This window comes from Labrus mixtus, chromosome 3 (genome assembly GCF_963584025.1).
Source record: "Labrus mixtus chromosome 3, fLabMix1.1, whole genome shotgun sequence".
NCBI lineage: Eukaryota > Metazoa > Chordata > Actinopteri > Labriformes > Labridae > Labrus > Labrus mixtus.
Window position 1 is genome coordinate 14,119,592 of NC_083614.1, and position 25,165 is coordinate 14,144,756.

Below are 25,165 nucleotides of genomic sequence, written 5' to 3' on the forward strand. Positions count from 1 at the left end.
TGAATCCAGGGCAGATGAATGGATTTCGGGGTCAATCCAGAAAACACACTCTTTATGGTAATAGATGTTCACACAATTTACACATCTCAGACTGAGGAGTTGTTCCCAGGTGTCTGTGGCTTCAGATCATTGAAACCATTATGTAACAAGTGCAGAAAGAGCGGCCTGAACCATCCCCCACTGACCTGTACTCCAAATGATACTGCACTGATCATTTTCTCCTGAAAGGGCTAGAAAGGGCAGATCACATGACACCAACCCTGCTGCTAGTAAAGACTAGTTCCTGGTTAGAGGACACTTTAGCAGGTAATTCTCTCTTCACTGTTCCAACATACCCATATTAGATATACCTTACATTTGGCAGCACACTGTGGCACCATAAATAACAGCTCTCATGCCATCAGTACAGTTTGACTTGATATATTTGTCCACAGTCACCTCTTCGTCTGTAGTGTTGACTTCCACTTTCTGGGAGCTGATGGCCTCGCTGATGTGGTCGATGTTATTTTCTCTGCAGTAGTCAAAGATGTTCTTATCTTCTTCCCTGCGAGTGATTCAAAGTGACAGACAGAAGATGTGGTCAATGTAAATTGTCTGGACTTTCAGTTAGTGTTGAAAAATTAGATGACTTCATTTGTTTTGTTTTTTAATTGGTTGGACTCAAATGGTTCCAGGAGCTTCTACAATATTACAGTGGTAAAGAATGGAATTGGACAAAACATGTGGATGAAAGGGGTCTTAAGGTAAAATGTGTACATTATCAGTTCATTTTTCCAGATAATCAAAAGTTAAAGGAAATATATTTTTTTAATAACAGCCTGTTTTGTACCATATAACAGTACAAATATAAACATTTATTTTCGATGCTTTGAGGGCCACAAACAATGGTGCACTCATTCAGATTGATAGAAATCTCCGAAGATCCTGAAACCCAAGAAAATAAATCCAGAACTACTTTCTGCATGGGCCAGCTATATTGAGATCATGTGTTGTCTTAATTGATTCTTTAAATCACTCGTGTGTCTATTTAAGTACCACATGTTTTTATTTGTGAAAACCCAGGACAGTGAACACTTTGCTACCAGATAATTTATTTAAATAAAATAAAAAAGCAGCAGCCACACGTGCCACATCCCTCAGGAGCACTGGCATTCAACACACACACACACACACACCCAGACACACAGTGGCACCATCCCACCTCTGATTATATCTCTGTCTCTAATCACTTCCTGGCATTGGGGACATGAAAGAGTGCGGAGGGATGGGGGGTGGTGGGCAGGTTGGTGGTGAAGCAGGGCTGTAGGGTGAAGGGGAGAGAAGGGGTGAAATCTCATTTAGAGCTTTACGCCTTCCCCTCCCGCTTACCCAGGACAGCCATTCACATTAATTGAATTTTGTGCTCTATTGTCTGACTGCAGCCTGCATACCCGCAGCTTTACCACTCACTCGCACGCAGTATGTCAGAGATCCCCAAGGCCAAACCCCAGTTTCTGTCTCTGATGCCAGATCGCTTTGCCATATTGGGACTCATGAGACGTTCAGATCAAGCCCGACTCAAGACACACAGAAAAACCATGGGCTGTTGCCTGCATGAATATTGAGGACGGTGTAAAGCTTTCTGTTGAGTACGTGGACAGACAATACATAAAACATACAAAGTGCAAATGCACAGTACATGGGTGAAAGTGCTGAGGTGCATAACGTGCGCAGGTTCCAATCGTACAATTATTAAAAGAAGTTGATCTGTAAAAGCTGCAGAGCAGAGAACACCAAAATAAATAATAAATGAATAAAGAACCACTGAGAAGTATTACAACATAGAGAGGGGTTCAGTAACTTGAAACGAGTCCTCTGATAGGATGAAACACAGAAGTCAAGTTGAAATAGGGAATGGACCTGATGTTTGCACAGTATTTTTTGCCTGAAATAAAAAAAAAAACTACACTCACTGACAATGTCCTGGAAAGTGTCATTTTTCTTGTTAAAGTATCCCCTTTCACAGCCTCTTAATTTATTTATACATTTTGTGTTCTGTACGTCCTCCACACCTCTGCCATCTAGTGGCTCCCCTTTCTGCCTTTGTTTTTTTTTCTCATTATGTGTTAAGATAACTGTTACATTTTGCACTTGTAGCCATAACGCCCCCCCCCCCCCCCCCCCCCCACACACACACACACACGCACACACAACTGTTATTTCACACTTAGACAGTCCTTAGAGCACACAACCTACATCCAGTGGATCTTTATCAATAAAGACTCAGTTGTACACCAATTGCACTTTTCAATTCGAACCTTATCCAATCAAATCAATAAGTAACTGGACCTTTTTATCAAACATCAATCATATTGTGGATTTGTAGAGTTATGAACCCCCTGCTATTTCCCAACAACATAAAGACATTTAATCGCCCATGAAATAACATCAAATTAACCTTCAGTGAAAAAAGCAAAGGGGCTTTTTTCCCAAAACAAATGGCATTAAGTTACTGATTTATATTTAATCCAGTTTGACACTCTGCAACATATTTAAATAGAAGTCTTGATGTGTCAGGATTAGAACTTGACACTGACTGTGTAATGGCCATTTTTCTCCTTTTGGTGACATTTTATGACCAAAGGTTAAAAAGATTTAGGGAGAAACTAACCATTCATAAACATAATCACAGATGCAGCAGCGACTGGGCTCCTAATCATTCATGCTCAACAATTACTTAAGGGAAACACTTTTTATTTGCTCTGAAAGTACAGATAACGCTAATGTTGAACTATAGTAAAGTTACCTAATAAATTGCCTGTCCTGACTACTCCAAACCTAAAGAGCAGCAGAATATATATATATATATATATATGTACACATAAGGATCAGTGCTTGTAGGCCATCTATATCTGTAATGTGTAAGTGTTTGTAATTTTTGTTCTCCATAGATCTGTTTGAACAAACACAGGTCAGGCTTGTTACAGACAAAAATGGAAATAAATGTCTCTTGACTGAAGTGACCTCCAACAACAGCCCTCTCTCCAGAAACAGCTTGATAAACTACAACTCGACCCCCTGTGGAGAAACAAGTCTCAAGCAACAAGTTGCATTGTCAGCAAACGGCAGACACAAACAAAGTTTTGTCTTCTATTTGTTCATTAATGAACCTCTGTACTTCTCTTTCTTCAGCTTTTCATCTACACGCTTCTGCCAATTCTCTAGTTCGTTCCCTCCCTCATCAGCCTGTGATGAATTATGAATAACTCATTACACTTTTATCGCTGCTGGCTTATGTATGAGCACATTCATTTACATACTCCTGATTACCAGTGCTATGTTTATTCATGAGTCTCCACGCAGGGCCACACCCACTCCCTTGTCTGATGGCCATGGTGACCCCGAGTGTCCCTGATGTGTGGCCGCCATCCGTCTCCCCCGGCAACTAATCAATAGGCCAGCTCATCAGTCTTTCGTCGATGGTAAGACAGGGCTAACCTGACTTACAACTGACATGTGCTAACTTATATACAGCTCAAAATCTATATCTATATATATCATATATTTATATATTTATAAGTACAGTATAAAAAACAAATACCTATTAATGATAATTAATCCAAAAGGGAGACACACACACACACATACAGGCTATAAGGAAACAAATGATAAATGTTGGTCCTGTAAAAGATGTGAGATCAAGAGCTCCGCAAAGCATGCTGGGAAGGTCACAGGCTACTCTGTCATCACAACAACTGGGGTATCAAGGGTTTGTGTGTGCCTGTGCGTGTGCGTGTGTGTGTGTGTAATATGAGTGTGGAATGCTCACACGTGTGACTCTGGTGTAGCTGCAGATATGTCCCTCATCCATCAGGCTAAACTGGCCACGGTGTTGGAGAACACTCATCTACCTGGCCTGAGCTTCACCCTGATCAACACCACCATCTCACTCACACACACACACACACACACACACACACACACACACACACACACACACACACACACACACACACACACACACACACACACACACACACACACACACACACACACACACACACACACACACACACACACACACACACACACACACACACACACACACACACACACACACACACACACACACACACACAGACCCAGGTGTACACAATCCGTCAACACATCCTCTATAGGATCCCACTCAAAGCACCCAACGTGGCTGAGCTCCATGGAAGTAGAAGAAACAATGAAAACTCAAATAACTCAGCAACAGCTCCCAGATAAACGTCCAGACAACAAAGCCTGCAGTGTTTATCAGAATCTCCTTTCAAGGTGGGAGAGAGAATTACAAATGTTGCATTCAAAGCCTCTTCAATCACACACTGATCAGCTCACTAGTCCAGGGATATTGCTAATCAATCCCGCGTCCTACACACACACACACACACACACACACACACACACACACACACACACACACACACACACACACACACACACACACACACACACACACACACACACACACACACACACACACACACACACACACACACACACACACACACACACACACACAGAGAGAGAGATCTAGATGAGCGGTGAGCAATGCAATTAACTCTGTATGGTTAACAGGTTCTTGGATGTTTAATATGGAGTGTGTGGATGTGTGTGTTCGAGAAAGAGGAAATTGAAATGCAGCAGAGCAGTGAGTGTGACAGTTCCAGCAGGTTATGCATGAATTTGAATGCAATGGCGTTGACGTATGGCAGCAAGTGTATGTTTATGTGTGCATAAGCGTGTGTGCGTGCCATGTAAATAACTTCTTCCATGCTGGCATCCCTCAGGGCATCAGCACTACAGGATATCACAGAGAGGAGCGTCGTTCTGGGAATCCTTCCGCACCTACCGTCCTCTGCTGTTCCCACCATGTCTTCATCACCCCTCCTCCCCCCAAAAGGGCCCCCTGAATCGTAACGTAATTAAAAAGGGGAGACTCAGCCTGGCTCTTTTTTTTTAAGTCAGTGCATACTAATGACATACAGCCATTTAGAGGGAAAACCTGCAGGATTCACACATCTCATTTTCATCTCCAAAAGAGCTCCTTTTTCATTGAAATGAAGATGAGCGTTTTAAGCTCGAGTAAGTCTGCAGAGGTAAATGGAGATTTTTCATTAACATAAATCACAACTGTGCCAAGACACTAACTGCAGTTCTGGTCTGTTGGACATAATCAAACACAGCATCAAGATCAGCAGTTAACAAAGTCAGACTCAGACCAGGTTGACCTTAGCGTTCATTACGTGGTGAGTCACAGGTGGAGGAGAAAATCTGAGTCTGTACACACACCCTCATAAGCAGGGAAGAAAAACAGGTACTGTATTTTTGTTAAAAAGACAACCTAACCTTAAATAAAGAGAGTTTACTAGACTTGTACAAAGGCAATAATCCACAACATTTGTGTGTAAAAGTCTGTAAGACGTTACTGCTTTCCTTGTATATTCAAGGTAGTAGTTTGTTTCTGGTGTATAACAGTGTGTGTGTGTGTGTGTGTGTGTGTGTGTGTGTGTGTGCGTGTGCGTGTGTTACTTCTGATGTAAATACCTGATCATCTCTTCCTGGTACAGAGAGCTGACTGCTGCTCCTCCAAAGCCTGTTCTTCTTTCTGCTCCTCGTCTTTCCTGCCAAAATAAAAGATGCTCACACATTAAAGAGCTATATCCACCTGATACCTTGATAAAGTTAAAACACTAGTGTTTGTCTTATAGCTTGTGTCAAACACCAACCTCTTCTAGTTTGTCCTCTGATAACAGCCTGTGCTTTCTTTTCCAAGTGAACAGAGGTACTGACCTATTTGTTTAGTGTGCTTCACGCAGCACAAAGGGGTTGAGTGCACCTATTCACCATTTGGGGATGTACCTGTACATTTCCCACTAAAGCCAAAGGCTAAGCTGATGCATGAGACCGACCAAAGGATAAATTCTGTTTTGATAAAAATGCTATGGGGGCTTTGGACATGACCTCATATGTAATAAATTCCCATCAATACCCGCAAGCCCAATAAAAAGTTCATAGTGCCTTAAAATGTGACTCTTGTAAAATCGTCTGTATTTTTTCATGGAATTCCATATTACATTCAGCTCAGCCAAGACTTATTACCTGGCCTATTCTTCAATGACCAACGTTGACTTACAAAGAAACACACACAAATCGGATTTCAGAAGATAGCCAGAGTGGGGGAGAACATGACAAGAGGACCAAAACAACTGTGCGTGCACTTTTGGGAACAACCTAATTTACTTCAGAAACTCAGAATATTCGCTGATGCACCAACCCTGCCTCCTCTAAAGTATAATGCAATATAAAGCCAGAGTCTGCTTAACAATTGAGGCAGGAACAGAGGTCAAATTTGACCTATTATTCTCTCCCCTGGTATTCTGTCTCTGCACTCCGACTTACACCATTTGACCGTGCCTCCAAAAGAATAGCCACTGCCAAGCTATGGTGCTTTGTTAACACTAATACAATCAGCTTCTTTTCAGGAGGGCAGGCATTTGTGCGCTTGTCTGTCTCTCTGCTGGCATTGTGCAGCTGAGGGGCAGAGTCAGCGAGTATTGCTCCGCACTAGAGCCAAAAAGAAAAGAACGTGTCAGGACTGGACATGTGAAAGACAGTGACGCTATTAAAGAGAAATAAATAAGGAAGGCGAGGAACGCTAGGGGGAATCGGCTAAAGAAAAGAGTGCCTGGGGAAGGATTCGTAATGAGGACAAGGGCCGTAATGAAGAGTTGAAGGGAATCGGAGAAAAAATCCATCTCTACAGGGCTGGGCCTGTAGAGCATAATGTGACAATGAATGCATCCAGTATACCACTATTAGTGGTGGGAATCACCAGAGGCCCCCCCCCTACGATATCATCACGATACTTGAGTCACGATATGATATTATTGCGATTTTAAACATTTTGCGATTTGCTGAGAATTTCGATACAATATACATCAATTTAACTTTTTTTTAACTGCATATTATGTCCACCAAAAATAAACTAAATCAAGAACTGTTTTGTCAAATAAGAAAACATTCTCAGTCTATTCATCTCACTTCAGTATTTTTATTCCTACACAATGTGAGTCAAGCCCCCAGACTGACCATCACTGATCAAAGTAAAACCCTGTAAAAGGCTGCATGCACCTCACAATCTGTACTGTTGGTATTTCTGTCTAACTAAACTTCAACATGAATTTTTACCAATGCAACTTTTTCAAAATGAATTGTGTAACCCCTTCAGCAATTAAAAATGTAAAAAGCATATTTGCTATGAATAAATATTTTTTCACCCATCTCTAACTACTATACTACTTGCTAACGTTTCTGGTGTCACCTACATCCCAGTGATGCTTTTTAAATCATTAAAACCATGGCAACTTCACACCCTTTTAGCAAGAACCAGCTTTATCAAGTTATTTTTCTTCTCTGTGAATCAGGACATGTTGACCTGTGTTTTATGTCTGGAACTTGTTTATTGAGCTGCTGCCCCTCTTGGCCAGGACACTCTTGTTATTGAGATTCTTCCTCTCAATGAGGTTCTCCTGGTTAAATTAATCTAAAATAAAATAAAATGTCTTGGATAATATTTTAAATGTCAAGATCTCATTGTTTGTTTGGAAAACAACTTGTATGGCTTGCTACCAATTTGAACAATGACAACAAAAACTAGACACATCATCATATTATACAGAAGCTGCAGCCTCACTTTGGCATGGTAGTATTAGATATAAAATAAACGTGATGTTAAGATCATTCAAGTCTGGATTTATTAATTGATTAAATAGGATGGATGAAATTAAGCAGCATGTTACGAATCTGTCTCAAAACTATGCAGAAACAATTAGGTAACAATTAAGTTATTTTCTGGCCTAAGAGTAATCATCTTAATTTGAAAAAAAAAACTATTTTTATTATACAACCCTCCATGTGTGAGCGAAGTGTTTAAGAATAAACTTTTCTAACAAATTATAAATGAAATAATCTTCACTGTTCTTACATTAAGATCATTCTTTAAAAATAAGTGCCTTAAACTGAGACGTTTTACAGTATGAACTGTATAATTGTTACATGTATTATGTTTATTATTACTCATAACTCATTTTAATGCGACAATTATTTTTTTCATCCCCACAATTAAATATTCCCTCCCAAACTGGAAAGGCAGCTCAAATTTGTTGTTGCAAATGAATGATGCTGCTGCCGCCCCAAAGGACAACCTGTCCATGGCAACACAACTCTCCTGACACAGTACCTTGACATGACAAGAGGCCGTGCAGGGATGTAAACAGTCTCTCTTTAGTCACTATACACACTGTCACATCTCTACAGCCAGACTTTGACAGTTTTTTTGCATTATTCATATCCCAAAATGACAGCCATTGAGGAGGAAGACATAATCTACTCATGTATTTTTCATGCTCAGAAAAAAAGAGCTACTTTAAAGGCATGGGACACATTGACACAGTAATGCTGACCTCTGCTGGCAAAAATACAAAATGCATCTTAGAGGAAAATGACAGATTCTGTATTTGTCATTTTCTTCGCAGCAGGGCTTAGGTGCAAACTAATGTTCATTTAAAATGTCTTGAAGTTTAGTTTGCGGTAACATGATGTGTCAGTCAGCTGGGCGGGATTTGACGTTTTGCAAGATTGCGTAGCTTAGAAGCCAAGAATCACAAGATGAAATGTCAGCTTTTCTTTTAGATAGCATTCTCTCAGTATTTGTCATTCAATTCAGTATTATCACATGGGTAAAATTCTAACAATGTTGATCTCTTAATGAGACATAATGAAAACAGCACATCAGATATAAATGACCTAGCCTGACATTCATTTCAATAAAATGCATAAGAGCATTTATCAAACATCCCTTTTCCTGCTCTAACCATAGGCCAGTCAATAAATGAATACCACTTCAATCTATTCATTGCAAAACTTTGGAAATGACCAATATATTTTGACACAGAATGGTACAACATTGCACACTTTAGTACATTACGTTGTAGTATACAACTGTGATAAGCTTTTGGAAATCAGGTTTCATTTATCATAAATGCTTCTCATTACCTTTGTGCAGCCTTCAGGGTCTAACACATTCACGCAGGAAATGTACTCCTGCATCGCCTGCTCTGTGTCCATGTCTCCAAGCTGCTTCCAGGCTTGCCTGCAAAGAGATCACAATATAATTTACAATTATAACCCACAGCTGTTTACTGATGTGCAACTTGATAAGTGCCATGTGTTGTAACAGGAGCTCCTTCTCGTCCTCTATGACTCACACACTCACTCACACCAAGTGTCATTTACAATACAACAAATTCAATCATGTATACATTTTAAACAAATGCATATTTGAAATTCTGCATCAGATTTCATGCCACCTACCATTTTCTTTGTCCTTCAAAGTCAAAGAAGCCAGGTTTCTGTGTGTTGCACTTGCCCACCTTAGCCTAAAACAAAGAAAGTCTGAGTGATTAATGTTATCCAGTTTTATTCAGAAGGTGTTAACACCAGATAAGAACACTCAGAGGTTTGGGCCTGTCAAAAACAATGATGATACAGGAATGTTGGGGATTCACTGAGTGTTGTTTAAACACAACATGTGCCTAGTGATAAGGTTGATGAGTTATAATTGGCCAGCATAACAAAACTGCATCTTCTCCCCACACTCACCTGTTTATACCGTGCGTACAGGTAGAGCAGCTGATCCCTGCTGGCGGTCTGAACCAGATCTCGAACCCGGTCAGCTGCAGACACAAACTCCAGCTCCAGCTCCTCTCCCTCCAGTCGGTCACCCATTTCCATAGCGCTGCAGTCAAATTTACCAAGACCCAGGTCTGAGTCCGAGTCTGAACCTGCTCCACCGAGGGGCTCCCCTGTGTCGGGCCGGGCTGGGTCTGTACCTGAGCCAGTCGCAGTGTCCGGAGAAGACGACGGCGACCCAGATGCCATTGTTATTATTGTTTACAACGTAGGCGTAACGTCAGAGACGACGCGTGTGGGGGGGTCCTTACAAAATGTTTAGCACCGACGTTGAGCGGCTGCTTTAAAGTGTATATTTATGGGGTAATTCAGTGGCGACTTCGTCTTTTAATCCGTTTTCGTTTAGATTCCGTGACAGACGGATTTGTTTCTCCAGCTGGTCCGTCGCTGGTCCTGTCAAATCAGAGCACCGGACAAAAAAAATTACCTTGAGAAACAATGGTTCCGTTTCCGTTCGGGCCTCTTGTGCTTAAGAAAGAGAAGAACAGAGACAGAAAATAAAAACTGTTTGCAATTAATATGTGTTTTGTTTCTTTTAGCAAAGAAAAATGTCACTAACAGCCGTTGTTTTTGCTCGTTAGCTAGCTCCATGGTTGCCTGGTTACAGGTGTGGTTAATTCAGCCTTTGGTTGCCTTGGTTTCTCTTTCAACTACAACTCCTCCGTAAGGTGAATCCAGTTTGACAGCAGGCTCAATGTCCAATTAATCGCCTGTCATCTAATGCCATTAACCATCCAGTAGAGCTCATATCGTTATTATGTGAATGTTTTAGTTGACAAATGTTTCAGCCCAGACACTTACGGCAAAATGCATGAACTCAGTTTGTCCACCAGATGTTGCTATTGGTCTAATGATAAATTATAACATGATCTGTCTGCAACAGGCGAGTCACCGCAACGCTAAAGAAAAAAGAAAACTTTGCATTCTTCTTACACAGATTCATAATGACATTATGCTACTTGTTAAGAGTGTAGGTCGGCTGTCATTAGATTTCATTGCACTTTAAAATATGGACAACATAATATCCCTTTAAAATATGGACAACATAATGTCCCTTTAAAATATGGACAACATACAACATAATATCCCTTTAAAATATGGACAACATACAACATAATATCCCTTTAAAATATGGACAACATAATGTCCCTTTAAAATATGGACAACATAATGTCCCTTTAAAATATGGACAACATAATGTCCCTTTAAAATATGGACAACATACAACATAATATCCCTTTAAAATATGGACAACATACAACATAATATCCCTTTAAAATATGGACAACATAATGTCCCTTTAAAATATGGACAACATAATGTCCCTTTAAAATATGGACAACATAATATCCCTTAAAATATATCCTAACAACGTGGTATCCTGTTATAACCTGCTGTTCTCCCATAGTCTACCTCTGCCTTTCCAGAGGAAGGCATGTTTGCAGTCATGATTGCTGAATGGAGTAGTGGGTCGGACGCACATTATCTTACAGAAGAAGGGAAAGTGTTTTGATATCCATCACTGTATCCCAGCAAACCAAAACACAACAATGTGCTATTCAACTGAGACTCAAACAAGTTAAACAAGATCGGTAACCTTCTGGACTTCTTGTTTGGATGAACTGTGAAAGAAGTGATTCCTCAGACTTGTACTTTTCACAGGAGGTCCCAACTACGCCCGGTGCTACCGCGCGCTCTGCTGACGCAACCACGTCGCTGTGGCTCAATTTGATGGCGGACTGCAATGTCCCCAGACCTGCCCAGGGAGGGACGGAGCAAAGTCACTGAGCCACTCTCACCCGGTTCCGCTTTTCTGCCGTCTGACCACCTGTGAAGAGAGGCCACAGTTGCTGTTGTCGTCCCTCCCGTAGAGTAGTATGCGGGACGGGATTTGCACTGACCGGGACGAGCCAGAAGTGGAGTAAAGAGCAGCGGAGTGCGCCGGGCTGACGCGCTGCATGTTGAGCCAGCAAGTTCACTGAAATAACAAAAGTCGCGTCGACGAGGAAGAGGACAGCCGCTCTCGGATTTAACGGAGGTTTGAGGGGACACTTGTTCCGGCAAAATGAAATTCGCGGAGCATCTTTCGTCCCACATCACTCCAGAGTGGAGGAAACAGTATCTTCAGTATGAGGTAAAGTGGAATTTATATTAGAAATAAACGCCCTGTGAATATGATGGAATATGAGAAAGACACAACTCCTACAAATCTATTGGTGGAAGTGGAAGAAAGGAGTTATTCTTTAATTATGGCACATTTTAAAACCCTGTAAATATATTTTTTTCTCAGTTTGAATGATTCTTCTCCAGGGATCAATAACGGACGAGAATGATAAGGGATGTCCTTTTGTTTATGTAGAGAAAATGACTGCGGGTGTTAAGAGCCACAGGGAGCACTCAATGCTTTTTATAGCTTTTTGTTGAGTTAACAAAGACTATAAATTAACAGAATACTGTTAAATTCTTATTGATGAAATTAAGTCCATTAAAAAAAATCTTATTTTGTAATAACATTTATTGGATAAATATTTCACAATATTCTAACCTATTAATTATTCATATTCTTAACTGCTTTGTGTGTTTATCTTTAACATTGTCTATGCTATATTTATGTTTTATTTTGTTATTTTTGTAGTAAGGCCATCATCTTCATATAATTGAGAGGGCGTATATTTAAAATAAAGGGGGGGCTATATTGTCAATAGCTTTGATAATTTCACCTCCAGCATCTTTCTTCAAAGTCTTCATCATTTTTTTTGTGCAATACTCAGACCAAGTACAAACAAATTCACAGCCAGCTTTAATTTCTCATTAAATTGATGTTTTTCAATGATTTTTCTTGTTTTTTACGTTTTCAAAAGGAGTGATATCTGGATGTAATTGATAAGTTGATAACATTTTTCACAATTGAACTGGAATGGTTGTCTCCAGGAGTGAGCCTGCAATATTTTATATAACAGGGTATATCCTGTCTGGTTTCTGATGTCTGTGGATTTAAAAAAAGACCTCTGTGTGCAAACATGCTCTTTGTTGGCTGGTGTACAGTACTTGAGGAGTATTTTAGTTTCACACCCCACTTCTTTGCCTTGCTGGCTCTACATTAAGAGCTTTAGTGCAGACGTGCAGTGACAGGACAGGCTGCTGGGTTCCATTTAGCTCTATGAATTATAGACAAAGACTCTGTTCTCTTCAACATCAGCAGCCTGAGTCCCAGACTCAGCAGACGCTCAATGCACTGGTTTTACTTCAGAAACATGCCCTGAATGTTATTAATAAGTTGGATAATAGCAACAGCAGACATTTGGATCTGTGTGGGCTGTCAGGAATGATATGCTGTCATCCTTGTGTAATTAAAACATCTTCACCAAAACATAGCTCAAGTGCAAAAAATAAAGAGATGTCAGATGTGTGGTAGATAAACTGAAAACAAGACAACACTACTTTTTTATTTATTTATTCAGAAAAGAACATTAAAATAACATGCCCAGCCTGTATGTGGTCTTTACAGACTGACACACAGTCAGCACAGGGACAGATGCACGGACATACCAGCCATTTTACACCTCCAGTTTTCAGCATCGCACTCGCTGACCTGAGATGGATGATGATAGATTTCTTCTGTCATTTGCGCTTAGTGTTACTGTTCAGTTATATGGAGTATAAAAATCCTGAAATTGACTTTTACAATAATTTTTGCTATTTGATAAATATTTAAGTCAAATGAGCTCTTGATAACAGCATTGCATGTTTTCTCTAATCTTTTATCTTTATTCTGTGAGCATTAAAGGTTGAATGACTTTATAAATGAACATTGAACCCTTTTTTTAAAAAAAGATTTTATTTAAAAGAAAAATGATAAAAACAGATTGTAACTGACCATCAATAGCAGACTCACATGGAGCCCAGGACTTTCTTTTCCATCCCAAAAACCCTTCCTTCTTCAAGACATGTTTCAACATGTGTTACTGTTGTTGAATTATGAAGAACAACATCGGTCAGACCCCTATTCATACGGTTTGTCATCCTCAAATCTGAATAATATATAGGGTTCGTTGCAAAGGTGGGTTTGTTTGTATATGTGTCACTGCTGCTGCCTTCAGTCTTTGTCTGACCTAGAAACACCATCTCCTCCTGAGTGGGTGGGTGGGACATAGAGAGAGCTCTCACCTGCCGATAGTGGACATCATATTCAATGCCTTCATACTCTCTCGAAAAAGTCAGAAGAGATTGACACACAAAGTTATCTGCAATATGTGAAGTCAGTTGATTTGAGTGAAGTGGGTCACTGAGATAAGACAGACTTAAGAAGAAATCTATTTTCATGTCATTCTAAAAAATGCAAAGCCTTGATATGCTGCTGTGCTGCACCATAAGCAGCGTTTGCCCTTATATAGCCATCACCAGCAGCCTAGCATAAATTATCCCGCAGAGGTGTAGCCCCGTTGTATCCAACAATGTGCTGCATTGTTACACAGTTGTAAGTCTCATAAATAACATGGTGACAAATTATTCCATTAACATGTGTTATTTCCCATCGTCTATGCAGTAGTGACACTTCCACACTTGTATCTGTGCAATATTACAGCTGCCCACATCCTAATTGATTGTATTTTGAAGTGATATTCTTGCCATTGTGTGCCAGTTGGATTAATTAACCTACAGCCCGCTTCTCACTCTCCTCCTTTTTTTAGAGCGCGCTATTGTGTGGCAAACTGTCTATTTAGATTGGTCAGCCCGTTTCTATGCAGATGAGAAGGATGCGGCAAAGTGGCTGTGCCAGCATGTGCATAGTTTAGGTAGTAAGGCACTCCATTTTGACCATGAACGAATTGACAAGGCGATAGAGTGATAAACTAATTAGGCGTGTGCTTCATCCTGTGGGATTGTAGTTATAAACCTATATGCTAATCAGCTGTTTGCTATGCTTCTTCTAAAGGGCAGGGCATATCGATCAATATATAGAGAGAGGATCTGTCTTTAGATGTTGCATTAATTATTCTGCGCAAAAATGTTTTTAAAAGCTGTTTTATAAATGATTACATTTATTCTTCTTAATATTGAAGGGGCTCTCTTTCAAAGCAAACTTGCTTGGATGATGTAAGATGTGTGCAGAAGATGAGGCTTGTCAACTGTTGAATTCAGATGTATACTGAATTCCTAATGTGTATTGAACATTAGAGGTATACAGACAGAGCGAGAGATGCAGATGCAGGTGTGTGGGCGACAGAACAAGGCCACTTATGTATTTACCTCTGCAGTCTAATCACTCGTGTAAGCTTAGATGAGGAGGAGGAGAGTGCATGTAGAGACTCACATTTACAATTCAAACTAGCAGAGCGATATAATACAAGGAAAAGCAGGTGTCTGTGTGATTTCAGTTCTTGAGTGTTGCTCGTTCAAAGGGCAAGTTAGTCCAGCTCTTACTAATCAGAGTGATGTCGTTAAAATGCCTAAAACAGCACTGCAAGCTTTGTAATGTGGGAGACAATGGAACTGAGACATAAAATATACAATATTCCTCACATCATCTGTGATTTGTACTATGAAGCTATGATTTATTAGCATGTTTAACATCATTAAGATTACAACAGGCATGGCATGTTTACTGCTTAGAATCCCCCTTTTCTATACCTCCCTACTTCCCTCCATCCTCACCTCATCGTTCCTCCCCCACTGGGAGGACATCTGGTCCCCGACCAGACCTGCCCTCTACTCCCCATCTCCCCTCCCTGCACCCTCTCCTCCCATCCTCTCCACTTCTCTTTCTACAAGCAGGGATCCACTCAGACACAGATTCAAGTGATCTATCGTTTTTTTTTTTTTTTTTACTTGAGACAGAGATTTCTTCAGGCTCTTAGTGCGCACGGTGTGATCTCCTCAAGCACATGGAGAGTCATCTCAAGCATCGTTGAGGAGAGATTTGACCATTGTGAACAAATATTTTGGTTTGCGTCCACTCGACATGTCACAGTTATTAAAGAATCCAGTTGACTGCACACTCTGCAGAGCCAGTCGGACACAGGGACTCAAGTCTGGTACTTGTGTTACACACATGTTTGGTTTACTGAGTATGTATCATCATCACACTAATGCATGGCCATTCAAACTGATGGCCCCATTAGGCTTGGCTTAGTTATTGTCTACAGGTTTCACCACTGATTACTGCCAAGCCTAAAGGTTTATCCCGATTCCCCAAAGAGCTGCCCCACCCCCCTTTTCCCATCACAGCCATCACCATGGCGATGGCTCCCTGTCTGAATCTGAACGTCTTATTTCCCACCTTTTAGTCAGAGGGGGGGCAGGGGGCTTTTAGCTTATAGAGGTCATCCAGGACTGGGACAAACTTAATTAATGGGTTTGTGTTGGCAGTGTAATTATGATCTTTATTAGACACATCAGAGACAATGCTACACACAAGTTTAATGTTGACCTCTTACTGTAGTTTGCACCTACAGCCTCAATGTGTATGTCAGTCACACAGGGGCTGAAGCATCAACAGTGCAGGCTGCTGCTAATGTACAGGAGTTTTTGAGTGGTTTCCACCCACACACAGGATTACTCACACTGCCCTCTCAGTGCTGTGTTACAAAAGCAGAGGGTTACATTAGAAACCTGGACAGAGAGCAGTTTGATCTGTGGATAAAGCAGGAAAACATGCAGGTGGTCAGATTTGGATGACAGATTTTATTTACTGACAACATGAGTTGAATGGGAATGGAAAGTGACTGTGAAGTTTAGCACATGCTGCAGATTCCACTGTTAATAAACTGTAAATATAAACATTTAACCTAATGATTTAATATGTGCTCAAACTTAAAGTTTATATGACTTTTTATTTCTATTTGGCTGGGGCAGTTTAGTTTGAAAGAAATCTTTCTTTGGAAATTGGATTCAGTCGCTGTCTTTTTTTCTGATCGCCTCTGAAATGTCAGATGAGCCAGCATGCAATTATCTGTCAGTTTGCATTATCTTCCAGATCAATCTTATTGCAGAGGAACATCATTAAACCACTGTAGCTATCTCTCTCTATCTGTGTGTGCTTTGTGTCTGTCTTTGTTTTTGCCTCTCTATATCTCTCATTGTCTTCCAAACTGCTGTTTTAATGAAAATTTCTCGATTAAACTTTGGACATAATAATGTTATTTAAACTACTGTGCTTATTTTTCCCATTAAATTTCCAATTAGTTTTACTTGTTTGTCAGTTTTTTTAAAGTCTGTAAAATCTTAACATGTCCTCTTGCTTATTGTGACTGATTTTAGAAGCAGCACACTTTTATTCAAGCAGGTAAAAAATGAAGATCAGTGATGGAGAAAACTGAGTGCTTGCCAGAGTTGTGCAGCAACAAATACAGCAACCAAGATATAATGTTTTTGTTCCTTCCAATATGTTCTTAGTTCTTTTAGCTGTCACACAGAGGTAATGAGATCATCAAAACTACAGGGTTTGTGTGGTGTGGTTCATTATGTTCACAGCTGTGTGACAGTTGCTGTAATCCTCCCATATGGCGAACTAGAGTTTAGTTAATGGCTCTCAAATGGCTTCAGATGGTTTAAATGCTACTATGAACCCAGATGGAGCAGACAGTTGTGTCGTGCCTCATGGTGTACTGTAAACTTTTTTCTTTTTTTTACTTGTGTGTTTACTTAAGATGCAATTTGTGCAGTGTTAATAATTTTTGATGTCTCATTTTCTCATCAGGCATTTAAGGAAATGCTGTATGCGGCCCAGGACCAAGCCCCATCCATAGAAAGTAAGTAGACCCCTTGTTTGGATTAGCAAACCCAGACAAGCAGACACATCCTCACAGACACACACTTCTCAGTGCTCTCTGCCTGGGGCCTGTTTGGGCTTCCCCAGAATAACAGCTCTTCATCTGCTAAAGATAGGTGGAAATCATTGCTCTCATGCTGCCAGTCTCTCTATAGACTGAGACTCAACCAGATCATGTCTAACAACTAAAACTTTACTTCCTATCTAATTATTCATAAAGTCTATCCTATCTTATTAAATTAGGTTTTGGTCCAGCATTAAATAATGGATGGAAGATAGGAGTGAAAACACGCCTTGAAGTGAAGTTCAAAGTTTGGTGGTGTGAAAAAGCTTTTATTTTGTATGTTTGCTGTTGTTTAAAAGATGCTTTTCACTCTTGTACTGAACTGAAAACAACATGAGTATCATTAGCCCATGTGGCAGAGCAGAGCTGGAGTTCAACGGCCATGCAGTGCTGAGTGTCTTTGCTCAACAGCAAAGATAAGGAAGGCCGCTTGCTATAATTAATCCCTGGCATTGGACTGCAAGTGATGCGTGCTGAGGGAAGGAATGTTAACCATTCGTTTTTATTTTAGACACCCATTTGTGGAGGTAAACAACTTCATTTAGCTGCAGAGTGGAGGCTTCGTTTACTGAGTGTTTACTGTATGTGACTGTGGAAGTGAATATTGTGCGTGTGTGTGTGTGTGTGCGTGTGCGTGCATGTGTGTGTCAGCTTCAGGTGCAAAGATCACTTTCAGATATTCGTTGAATACTTTTTTGGCTGTAGTTGGTCCTCAGAATTTATTATGTAAATGAGTCATTAAATGTGTATAAAAGTATATATGGACACTCATTGTGTAAATAGTGTATCTTGCATTTGTGTCTCTAAAGCACACAGGTCTTGTTCTATGATAACATATGAGCTGACTCCTGTTTGAAAACTGTCTCCAGAGGCTGTTAGCAGCGCTCACAGCTCAACATGGATGATAAATCACGTCCTGTCTCAGGTCTTAGCTGTACTCATGGGTCACTGCTCTGTTTCTGTCAGCCTATTGCAAGATAGGTGAGGGTGTCTTACTCATAGAGACAGGATCGATCAATCAGTAGGAAGTCATACTGTGTCAATCATCTTGTACCGTTGTGACGTTTTAACATTCCCTACTGAATCAGATTGATTTGTGTGGTTCTCACACCTTATGTTTTCTCCAACACACAGGATGTTACCAAAACACTGAAGCAGCCAACAAAGAGAATGAACAATGGCATTGTGTTTTAAAATATATCAGTGAAGATAGCCGACATTTGTCTGTCTTTCTGTTTTTATGTGAAAGATAAGAAAGAGGCTGCAATGAAAATAGCAGCAGACAAACAGTGTTAGTTAGCCCTGTGTAGTGCTCTCCCCTGTGGCTGAGGTTTTGTTGACTTTTCATAAGAGAAACCAGATTAGCGGGTGTTATAAAGTCCAAGTTTACTGCAGCACTCTCTCACACTCTCTATCTCTGCCACAAGACATCATCTCTCATATCTGATTACATTTAATCCGGGACAGAACGATATTGGAAAAAATAGTTTGCACTTATATTGCTGTTTGTTTTTACTTTGGTGGACGGAGTGTGAACAGTTTGATTCTCTGTCAGCAATATGCCGATTGAAAACCAGCTGATCTGCAACAATGATCATGATTATCGATAAATCTGAATTAAACTTTCCAAATGAATTGAATTGAATTTGAATGTCCCATGGTAATGGCTTCCTATTTCTGTTTTGCCTGACTTACAGTCCAAAACACACAGAATCCCATTAACTATCACATGATCAATTATTCAATTCAATTACTCAGTTAGTTCCTGATTTGTCATCTGTTGCCCCTCTAATTAATTATGAATTTCCCTTTCAGCTCATAGACCAATAAATGCAATTAAAAGTGCTGACATTTTTATTTGGCAATCAAACGATATGCCATGGTCTTTAAAAATGACTAATAAACGTTTCATTTTACCATTGCACCTTCAAACACTATGAAATTGAAGCACTATACTTTAAACCTTGGTCATTAAATTGAATCAGTTTCCTTCAGCGATAGATCAGTTATGTGGATTTGATTCAAGGGTGAGCCTCTCTCTCCCTCTCCCTGTGTCTCCTGCCTCATTCATTACAAAAAGCAGCATTTTTGGTATTCAGAGGATGCTCCCCTTTGCCTGAGGGAGACAGTTTACTGGGTTATATCCACTTTGCTCTCTCACTGGACACCCTGCTGCACCTGATAGAGCAGTGTGGTAGATAGACACAACGCTGAACAGGCAGCACTTCAAAGCCACTGTCAGGGCCTTTACATGTGGATCTTTAAAAGGTTTTTAGATTGTCACTACATGGCCAACAAGATATGTATATTTGATCTCTCCATTAGTGTTTTATTATCTCTCTTTTTCCATTACATCCTCTATAGCACTGAACAAGCTCCTGTTTGTGCTCTATTTTAATCCCATTTATCATTTTATTTGAGAAGTATGGATTAATAGAGCTTGTTCTAAACAAACTTGCAATGACACATTTGAATAAGCATAGCTATGTTCCTGCACACGACCCTTGACCCCTCATTTCAATCCTTTGTTTTCATCGTTTCTGTCCCTCTATTGGTCCCTGTGAAGCTGTAATTAAAACACACCTGTCTCTGTGCTGTGTGGAGCCAGCGGACGGCAACAGAGAGAACAGCTGGTTGGATCTCTGGATCGCCCTGTTCCAACCATTACAATGAGTTATAACACAATCTAATTCAATTAGACCTCTCATTATTGCAGGGATACGAGAACAATGGCTTGATGTATGAGTGTGATTGTAATATATTCTCTACATGCCATACATGCCTTTATCTATATCATAATATATGTTATTAATCCTCCAAAAATGGGAGGTTTCACTCTGTGTCATTCATTTATTCCCTCTCTCACCCATTCATCCATTCATTCATCCATTCATTCATTGTGCCCTTCATTCTGCTGCTCTGTAAATTCTATTATTGAGATGGTATCTGTGCTGAGCTGGAGTAAAGGAGGAGCTGTGGGAAGATGGCAGTGATGGGACTGTTTGAGTCACACTGGGAATAAGGGTGGGGCTTAAACCTATACTCCCACACACACACACACACACACACACACACACACACACACACACACACACACACACACACACACACACACACGCACTGCACATACACACTGTCTGAGTAGGGGAGTGGGGTGCTACGTTATTGACTTATAGCTCCAGAGAATGGATTTTCCTCTGAGTCATAAGGGTCTGCATGTACAAGATACATCAGACAAAGGAAGAGAAAAAAAATGACTGGATGATTTCTTATCTATCGTCATATATTTGGTTTTATAGTAAAGCGTCTTTTTCAGAATAAAAGTTTGCCTTATTTTCACCACTGCCTTGTGGCTTGGTTGTCAGTTTTCCTCATCTCTTCAGGGCTTTTCATGTTTTATGCAGCCAGATCAATAACTGTACAAAAGCAGTGATGTGAAAATAGCTTTCAATGCCTCTGTGTGTGGTGAAGAATTGCTCGACCAACTCTATCAAAATAGATTTACAAAAAAAGGGTTCACGAAGCCTCCTATATTTATGAAATAACAACGTTATTTAGTTTATTGTTTTAAAAAAGTCATGAACTTTTGGGATTTCTGTCCTATCCCTTTAAAAGACAAGATAAAGATGTTAGTGAATATGCAAGCTGTAAACCTTTTTTGGCGTTGAACATGTCTTAATTGAGGCAAGGTCTCATTCAACCCACACACGTGCTCTGACAATCTCATTATACAGCTCGCTGAAATGCAAATATGTTCCCCCGTACATGTATTCTGCTGAGCAAACTAAAACTGTCTTGAAAGTGATGTTTATGAAAACAGTGCACTGTGCAATCTGTGAATGTTGATCTCTAATTTCTGGGTCTACATGGCAAAACAGATTTCACATAGTTGGTTGATAATATTAATGATAATGACAGTAGTACATTTCAAGGAGCAATAAGAGATCTACTGAATGAAATCATAAAATGACCTTTACCATATCTTCAGACATTAAGGAAATATGGTAAGTTGAAGTGAACTGGTTAAGATTTAACTGATATTACCCGACCTAAAAAGCCTCAGCATTTTTCTAATGATGCAGAGCTGGCTAAACGCAGAAGCTTCCACGTCCGTGACATGGCAACCACCATGTGCATTGACTCTGGGGAGGAGGGGGTGGGGGGAGACGTGTTTTGACTGCAGTACCAATTTTAAATGCTACGTTTTTGAGTTACATATTGCTCCTTTAATTTGTATACGTAATCAAAACCATTCTAACAAAGTACTTTATACTCAATATTAAAGGCAATTGAAAATACACAGAACTAGAAACTTAAGGACCAAAAGAGGAACTTAAAATAATGGTTTTCTTAAAAAAACAAAAACAAAAAACAAACTTTGTTGATGTATCTCTTTCAAAAGTATGGCTTACTTTTAGAGGTAACACCCATATTGATGTCATAATTTTCATATTAAATAATAGGGTATAGAGAGAACTGAATAACAGTCCTTGAACGCATCCTGGTGTGTCTAGTTCTGTGTCTTACCAATCCCAGGACAGACTGTTTGTGTATATGTGATCTAGTAAACAGTTCCTGTCATGACAAACTTAACAGTTTTACGACAGACAAAAAGAACAACAGGAAAAATACCTTTCTGATTGGATGTATGGATGGAATCATGGTGATGCTTATTTTCCAATCTCAGAAACCACAACCACGGCTGCCCTTTTCTCTGCCCTTTTGGCTTTTGTTCTCACAAGCCCCTGGACACATTTTTTGTCACTTTAATTTGGTTGTTTGTGTATTAAAACACAACAGTAAACATGCAGGCTGTCGCTTCTTTTCCAGCTCTACGAGCACCGATCTTACAGGTGTCTTTGTGTCCGTCTGAGTCATCACACCTGATCTACTTAATAGAGCTGAAACATGAATCAAAGCCACAAATTACCTAAACTACACCTCTTGCACAGCACTTATTCTGCTATTTTCTTTCGTTCATGTCGTCGCTCGTCGGCCATTTTGTCTGCGGCTGTTGACGAACATGATAACAGGTTGGTTGAAGCTTGGGTGATCCAGTGCTGATTATTATTCTGCTGGCGTGTATGGTGGAACAGCAGCTGTTATTACTGTTGTGGGTTCCCCTCTGCGTCTGTCCTCGCCCCCTGCATAGAACAGCATTTTGATTTCTTTCATTTTCAGACAGCAAAAAACGAGCAGCATCTTTTTTTTCTCTCTCTCTTATTGAATTCTAAATTATCGAATTATTTGTGATTCATAGCCTATCAATATACACATGAATGCTTTGTCTATTTTGGACTTATAGCCATGGTTACTCTACATCACACGTTGACCGCCTTTTTCATCAGTTTGGTTTGGCTGTCAGTAAACAAAAGCCATCTTGGTTTTCTGAACCAAGGGGTGAGCATATTTGGAGAAGAGGGTGGAGCTGTTGAAAAGAGAAATTTGTTAGCTAAAGCTTATTTAGCAGAATGATACAGTTATACCGTCTGTGCCCAAAGGCTAATACGTTGACTGGCCTATTTGCTAATGAGCTGAGCTAACAAACAAGGTAGGGTGAGCGTATTGTGAGATTCTTACTAATTCCTGCACATTTTTTCCATAAATATAACACAAAACAAACACTAGAATATCACTTAACAAGTACACTGGAGCACACATTTGTCGGATTGCTTTTTTCAATAACACAGAAAGCCATGTTTGTCCAATTAAAGAATGAGAAATTCTCCAAAATGCAGCCACACAATAAACATGGCCTAGAGGACATTCAGTGAGTCAACACACTGGTATATTTTATGAATTATGAATAACTTTTATTCATCTTGGAAAAGTAAATAATTAAATGCATGTACACATATACAGTCAGTCTCCCCAGGCCCAGAAGCAAGGCTGTAGAAACACATACACCTCTGTGTGTTTGTAGAAGGACAGACATATTCTGGCAGAAGGTCAGGTAGGCACGAAGGTGAGAAAAGCAGTGGATGTTGGGGAGACAGATGGACGACAGACAGACAGGTAGAAAGGAAGGTGGGGTTAAGAAGGACTGTCATGTGTCAGCCAGGGTCTCCCACCAGCCTGCATTATTGATAGGCTCTTTGACAAGCTGCTGCCTGTTCTCCACTCAAAGAGCTAATTGTTGTTTTTTGGTGGGGGGTCGGTTTGTCTTTTTGTCATTAATTTTGGCTCCATGTAGATAGATGGGTGGAACACTCCAATCACACCAAATCATATGGAGTGCCATTAAAACATAGCCGCTCTAATTGAGTAAGAAGAATTGATTGGCCCTATAAAATATTTTGAAGCTTATAGGTTGATAAATGACTTTGCTGCTTTAATACCTTACCCTATTGTTGTAAAATAACGTTGTCAATTATTAGGCTGCCTTTTAGGTATTGTTCTTTGCTCCAAACCAGGCAATTTTTGATTCTTCAGAAAAAATGTATGAAGTCCTTTAAAGAACAGAGATTATTAGTCCAAAAATAGACCACCTTGAGATCAAGATCTTACCAAATTTAAGTAACTAATTGCAATCAAAGCAGGAAATGTCTTGAGTATGAGCATCCATAATAGAACCGAAGGAATATGATTTTCTTTTCACCTTAGCAGGTTGAGCTTCCAGGGTGCATTTAAAGCAGCACAGATCCGCCAAAGCATTAAATGAAGGAGGTGGATTGTGAGATTGGTCCTTTCATGAGGCTTTTGACAGTATTAGAGGGGAGGGAAGCATGGGGGTCAGGGTCAATACAAACCCAGGATCACTATCCCAAGGTCAGGCACTAATCGAACGGAGGTAATGAACAATGAAATATGTGATAGGTAATTGGATGAGGACCTGGATGAGGAGACATGGGCAGTATTGTCTTTTATGTCTGCTTTGATTTTTAAGAAAGAGTAAAGAAAAGGAAACAATGAAAAACAACAATAAATGAACTGAATAGTATTGTGGATGTCCAGTTTGGAAAGAGACAGAAGCAGAGAGAAAGAGAGAGATCCTTTAGGCAGCAGACAGACAAACAGACTGAGTAGGAGGTCCCTGGGCTCATCTCCAATGCATGTTGCCCTGCATTAGCACTACAGCCATCCTGCAAGAGAAAGACAGAGAGAGAGAGAAAGAGAGAGAGAGAGAGAGAGAGAGACCTTAATAGATGAAAGTCTCCTATCTATCCATCCATCCATCCATCCATTATTCATTGGTGAATTAGATCTTGCCTGAATGAAGGAGAGGAAAGATGGGGAGGAGGTTAGGAAGAGAGGGGGAGAGAGGTATCTGTTTTGGTGCTAGGAGAGGGTGAGGAGTTCAGGTTAAGATGTGGCTCATGCAGGGATGGTATTTTTAGATTTTGGCCGTTTTAAAGAGTCTCGAATGATGTGATTTCCACTGGTGTAAATTTAGTTCTGGCAAAACAGGATTTAAGATGAGAAGGAGGAGAGAAGGGGCAGAGGATATAGGGGCTTTGGTGTAAGTATAGGGTATAAAATGATGAAATGTTGATGTTTTTGATGGGGCTGGATCAGGGAGAAGGTTAAAGGAGAGGTTAGTAGTGCTCAGATGAGCA

The 25,165-nt window shown here is 40.1% G+C and overlaps 2 protein-coding genes across 2 annotated transcripts in view; one reads left to right on the forward strand and one right to left on the reverse strand.

Moving 5' to 3' along the window:
* acbd6 (acyl-CoA binding domain containing 6) overlaps window positions 1-10,190 on the reverse strand; it is a 32,481-nt gene extending 22,291 nt beyond the window's left edge. Inside the window, exons 1-5 of the mRNA XM_061032670.1 lie at window positions 9,685-10,190; window positions 9,397-9,461; window positions 9,079-9,175; window positions 5,569-5,645; window positions 439-544 (exon numbers count right to left, since the gene is read on the reverse strand). Coding sequence (XP_060888653.1) covers window positions 439-544; window positions 5,569-5,645; window positions 9,079-9,175; window positions 9,397-9,461; window positions 9,685-9,963 — 624 coding nt within the window. The 5' untranslated portion in view covers window positions 9,964-10,190. The remainder of the gene's footprint in view (window positions 1-438; window positions 545-5,568; window positions 5,646-9,078; window positions 9,176-9,396; window positions 9,462-9,684) is intronic.
* Window positions 10,191-11,254: 1,064 nt separating this feature from the next.
* xpr1a (xenotropic and polytropic retrovirus receptor 1a) overlaps window positions 11,255-25,165 on the forward strand; it is a 71,042-nt gene continuing 57,131 nt past the window's right edge. The window contains exons 1-2 of the mRNA XM_061032704.1: window positions 11,255-11,908; window positions 17,474-17,525. Of these exons, the coding sequence (XP_060888687.1) occupies window positions 11,840-11,908; window positions 17,474-17,525 (121 nt within the window). The 5' untranslated portion in view covers window positions 11,255-11,839. The remainder of the gene's footprint in view (window positions 11,909-17,473; window positions 17,526-25,165) is intronic.